The 6,102-nt window shown below is 35.3% G+C and overlaps 1 protein-coding gene across 1 annotated transcript in view; it reads right to left on the minus strand.

Moving 5' to 3' along the window:
- ZRANB3 (zinc finger RANBP2-type containing 3) overlaps positions 1-6,102 on the minus strand; it is a 287,380-nt gene that overhangs the window by 258,900 nt on the left and 22,378 nt on the right. The window contains exon 2 of the mRNA XM_003794377.2: positions 3,089-3,256. Coding sequence (XP_003794425.1) covers positions 3,089-3,249 — 161 coding nt within the window. The 5' untranslated portion in view covers positions 3,250-3,256. The remainder of the gene's footprint in view (positions 1-3,088; positions 3,257-6,102) is intronic.

Consider the following 6,102-nt stretch of genomic DNA (forward strand, 5'->3'; position numbering starts at 1 on the left):
TTTTTTTTTTTGGTTGCAGCCGTCATTGTCGTTTGGTGGGTCTGGGCTGGATTCTAACTGGCTACCTTAGGTGTATGTGGCTGGCGCCTTAGCCATTTGAGCCACAGGCGCCAAGCCAGGAGACCACTTTTGAGCCCAGTAGTTTGAGGTTGTTGTGAGCTAGGCTGAGGCCAGGGCACTCTAGCCCAGGCACAGAGAAAGGCTCTGTCTCAATAAATAACTAAATAAACAAATAAAATAAGCTTTTGAAAGAAAATATAGAAAATTCTCTTAATGACCTTTAAGTAGTCAAAGACTTCTAAAATAGGACCCAATAAATACTAATCATAGAAACAATACTGATAAAGACTATTAAAGATGCTATTAAAATTAAGTACTTCCACTTATCAGAAGACATCATTAAGGCAACGAAAAGGCAAATCAGCCTTAAAAAAATCTATTTGCAATACATTTACCTGACAAAACACTCACATCCAGAATATAAATCTGACAAAGGCTCCTACAAAACAATGAGAAAAAGGCAGATAGACAACAAACAATAATGTCTAAATACCTAATAAGCATAGGAATAGGTATTAGATTTTGTCATCAGAGGCTGGGCATGGTAGCTCATACTTATAATTCTAGCACTCTGGGAGCCAAGGTGGATGGATTGCTTGAGCTAAGAAGTCCTAGACCAACCTGAGCAAGAGTGAGACCCCATTTCTACTAGAAACAGAAAAACTAAAGGCTGGGCAAGGTGGCTCACACCTGTAATCCTAGCATTCTGGGATGCTGAGACAGGTGGATTGCTTGAGCTAAGGAGTTCAAGACCAGCCTGAGCAAGAGTGAGACTCTGCCTCTAAAAAATTTGCCTGGTGTTGTGGCCAGAGCCTGTAGGGGCAATCACTCAGGAGAGACTGAGGTGAGAGGATCACTAGAGTCCAAGAATTTGAGGTTGCTGAGCTATGATGCCCCTGGTACTCTCTCTACCCAGGGTGACAAAGTGAAAATCTATCTCAAAAAAAAAAGACAAATATAAGACATATCCTTAAAATATTATCTCATAGTCTAGCAAAAGAAATTTGATGAGAAACAATACAATATTGCTAATTTCATTTTCACATCAATATAACAAGAAATTTCAACTACTAACAATATTTTCATTAAAAAAAAAAAGGAAAGATCTAAATTCAAAATAAAGGAAAGTTGTTTTGTTTTGTTTTGTTTTTTGAGACAGAATCTCACTTTATCATCTTCTGTGGAGTGCTATGGCGTCAGAGCTCAGAGCAACCTTAAACACCTGAGCTCAAGCAATTCTCTTGCGTCAGTCTCCGAGTAGCTGGGACTGAGAGTGGATACCCGAGAAGGGTTGAAGTCTAGGAGAACAGGTCTTCTCCAGGAGACCACAAGGATACACAAGCAGGGTACTCTCTATGGTGACTCAGCTCTTGGGAATTTGTAAACTTAACTTCCTGGAACTTGGAAATTTCCACTTCTGTGAAATCCTGTAGTTCTGTAGGGGCTGGATTGAATCATCTCCCGCTTGATTCAAATTGATCAATGTGAAGGGTACCTATGGTTGTATGAGCTCTTCCATTAAATCCGACCATTATATGTTTTTCCATACTTTTTTTTTTTTTTTGAGACAGAGCCTCAAGCTGTCCCCCTGCGTAGAGTGCCGTTGCTCACAGCAACCTCCAACTCCTGAGCTCAAGCGAGTCTCCTGCCTCAGCCAACCAAGTAGCTGGAACCACAGATGCCCACCACAATGCCCGGCTATTTTTTGGTTGCAGCCAGCATTGTTGTTTGGCAGGCCAGGGCTGGATTTGAACCTGCCACCTTAGGTGTATGTAGCTGGCGCCTTAGCTGCTTGAGCCTCAGGCACTGAGCCATTTTTTCCATACTTTTAAGAATACTATTGTCCAGGTTCCTATAGTCACATGTATCATATACTTTTTCCCCAATATTGTATTATGAAAATTTTTCAACATAAAACAAAGTCAAAAGAATGTTACAGTAAACACAATCCTAAACAATAAAAAAAAAAGTCAAGTCAATGCTTCACAGTGATGGTGACAATTTAACGGGAAAAAGAATAAAGAACTTTCTAGGACAATGAGTTTGGGTTATACAAGAATATGCATTTGTTAAAATTTGTGCATTTAATTTAACTTCAACAGAATAAAACTATAAACTAATATGACCTTTGGTTAATCATATACATACTTAAGTATTCAGGAAAAGTATAATAATGTCTATAATTTACTTTGAAATGAATGAAAATAACAAGATACACTGATGTGATAACAGGATAAAGGGATGGCTAAACAGATAAACACAGAGGGTGCCAAAAAAAAAAATGTATACACATTTTAAGAGAAAAGGCTGTCCTATTCATAACTATCACAGGGTGACATCAGCATCCATTTGATTAATGCCATCTTTTGAGCAAACATACTATACATTGATATTGGAATTCAATTCAACTTCAAAAAGTGACACATACATAACATCTCCTAAAATGTGTATACCTTTTTTTAGTGATTAAGCAGGCATGGCAAAATGTTAATGATACACTGTGGGTGATGATCTACCAAGTGTTCACTCTAACATTCTTTTGACTTCGTTTTCTGTTGAAAATTTTTCATAATACAAAGTTGGGGAGAAAGTATATGATACATGTGACTATAGGAACCTGGACAACACTATTCTTAAAAATATGGAAAAACATATAATGGTCAGATTTAATGGAAGAGCTCATACAACCATTATGAAATTTGAAAATAAGAAACACAGATAGTAGAAGAAGGCAGTAGTAGCAAGACACAAGCAGAAGTTGCTGACCTAAGTTGGAAAATGTAATGAATAAGAATGCAATGGAAATTAGTTATGCCAATATTTGAGATGCTCAGACTATCAGGTAACTCAAGTACTTAGAGCAACTGAACATACTTTCTTCAGAAGAAAGAACTGGGTCAATATATTTCTAACTTAGTCACAATCAATGCTACAAACAAAACACAAGGGATACATAGAAACAATGGGTTGAACAGAGCTTTGCCAGAAATTTCACATTTTTAACATATTTTTTAAAAAACTACTTTACCTGCCATCTCTTCTGAGAGCAAAAGTGATGCCCTCTTTCTGGAATGGAAGTAGGTTCGCTCTTAGTTTGTCAGGCAACATATCCAGCTGTTTATAAGATTCACTTGCTAAACAAGAAATCTGAGATGCAAGAGGCTTTTTTGTGTTTTGAACTTGAGGCATGATGATCCTAAAAACAAAGAAACCACAAAAAAGGGATGAGTGGAAGAAACAGATATGACTAAATATATTATAGAATCACACACAAATAATATTATTTATAAATAGCTTTGACATGCTACATAGTTATAAACTAATGAAATCATGTTCCTAGAATAAGCTACAAGGAAAATTCAAAGCACTAAGTCCAAAACTATTCTATTATTACTTAATGGACTCTTTAGGAACTACACATCCTCTATTATATTTTGAGCCATAATATACCCATATGCGTGCTTAATGCAACAGATTTAGCTCTGCTTAATGCAATAAATGTATTACTAAAAAATTATAAAACTGGGCCAGGCATGGTGGTTCATGCTTGTCATCCTAGCACTCTGGGAGGCTGAAGTGGGTGGACTGCTTGAACTCACAAGTTCAAAACCAGCTTGAAAAAGAGCAAGACCTAAAAGAGCCAGGCATTGTGGCAGGCACCTGTAGTCCCAGCTACTAGGGAGGCTGAGGCAAGAGAATCACTTAAGTCCAAGAGGTTGAGGTTGCTAAGAGCTGTGACATCATGGCACTATACTGAGTAAAACTGCCTCAAAAAAAAAAAAAAAAAAAACTAAATCAATTACTTTTTGTATAAATTGAATTATTTACTTTATTTTATTTATTTTTTTGATAAAGAGTCTCACTTTGTCACCCTCCATAGAGTGTCATGGTGTCATAGCTCACAGCAATCTCACACTCTTGGGCTCAAGCAATTCTCTTGCTTCAGCCTCCCAGATAGCTGGGACAACAGGTACTAGCCATAATGCCTAACTATTTTTAGAGACAGGGTCTCGCACTTGCTGAGCCCTTGAGCTCACATGATGCACCTAGTCAGTCTCCCAGAGTGCTAGGATTACAAGTATGAACCACCACATCTGGCCTGAATAATTTTTAAAATAGGGGATGAACTGGATATACAATGATGAGTCCTTTTATAATTGATTCTTTTATGCATACACGTTTTCGTATCACATCAGATTTTCTAAGAGTGATGCAAACATGCATTTAAAAAATTATAAACTACAAAGACATTTGCTCCAAATTTATAGTAATTAAATTAATGCAACATTACTAAATGAGACTGACTTTCAAATATTAAAATTAATTCTTTTTAATCAGCTAAATCCACGGTATAAACTGTCTGATTAGCACCTTCCTCACTGACTGGATTTCCACACCTGTAATTTTAATTTTTCACCACATAAAATTTCATATATCTATAAATTCTTAGAACTCTGCAACAGATTTTATTTAGATGGAACTTTGTCATCTGTTTATATATAATCTCATTCCATCTTTTTAAAAAGTTTGCATTTTCTCATTTACATGCACACTTAAAAAATCTTAGCTTCCCGTCCCTGCAGTAAGTAATCAACCTTTGTGTCTACTATGACTCAAGAATTTAGTATGTATTTACTTATTAATAACAAATAGATACTACAGGTCACAATCTAGAGAAACAAGGCCCATACCCTCACAGAGCTTACATTCTTGAGAAACTAAAAATAAATAAATGATTAATTATGATATATTAATAGCAGAAATATATATTACAAGTCAATTGTAACCAACTTCACATTAATAACAAGCTTCAGATTAAGTCTTCTGTCTAAATTACTTAGAAACTGATAGTTAAAACAATGTGCCAATCATGAAAACTGTAGTTAGTTCAGAGATTTAGCAAAAAGGTTTTATTCAATATGTATATACTAATTTATTTTCACAAATGAGGAGCTATCAAATGGAACTAGCAATGCAGAGTTTTTTAATCTTGTTATTATAATCAAAACTAAAAATAAATAAATGATTATGATATATTAATAGCAGAAATATATATTACAAGTCAACTGTAACCAACTTCACATTAATAACAAGCTTCAGATTAAGTCTTCTGTCTAAATTACTTAGAAACTGATAGTTAAAACAATGTGCCGATCATGAAAACTGTGGTTAGTTCAGAGATTTAGCAAAAAGGTTTTATTTAATATGTATATACTAATTTATTTTCACAAATGAGGAGCTATCAAATGGAACTAGCAATGCATAGTTTTTTAATCTTGTTATTATAATCAAAACAACAATTGGCTGGGGAAATTTAGTGAAAGCAGAATTTAGTAGGAATAACTTTCTAAGCAAGTCTCTTGATAAGCAAGATGTCAAAAGAGAATGAGGGAAAGATATATTTTCAATCTTTCAAGATAGTGTTTTTGGGCTGGTCATGGTGGCTCACGCCTGTAATCCTAACACTCTGGGAGGCTGAGGCCTGTGGATTGCCTGAGCTCACAAGGTGCACACTGGCCTGAGCAAGAGCCAGACACCGTCTCTGAAAATAGCCTAGCATTGTGGCTGGCACCTGTAGTCCCAGCTAGTTGGGAGGGTGAGGCAAGAGAATCACTTGAGCCCAAGAGTTTGTGGTTGCTGTGAGCTGCAATGACAAAGTAAGACTTTGTCTCAAAAAAATAAATAAATAAAAAGATAGTGTTTTTGTAATCATATAGGAACAAGGAAATTCAATTCAGATATTCGTAAGTAATCAGTAGAATTGTATTGAGGAGAATGAAAAATTATTAAAATATACTACCAAGAGATTTATTTTGGAAGCAATAAGTTAATGGTAGGTCAAGTAGATTATGTACTTTGAAGAGAGATTGTTGTTATTTAGGATTTTCATTTTTCTTAAGAATTTCTTATATGGGATTTACTACACAATAGAGATAGACAAAGAATTAGGGAATTAGAAGAGATTTTGAATGGAAATAGACTAAAAATGCCAATGAAAAGAAAAAGATACTTTTTTTTTTTTTTTTTTTGAGACAGAGCCTC

This window comes from Otolemur garnettii, unplaced genomic scaffold (genome assembly GCF_000181295.1).
Source record: "Otolemur garnettii isolate 467f Iridium unplaced genomic scaffold, OtoGar3 scaffold00080, whole genome shotgun sequence".
Classification (NCBI taxonomy): Eukaryota; Metazoa; Chordata; class Mammalia; order Primates; family Galagidae; genus Otolemur; species Otolemur garnettii.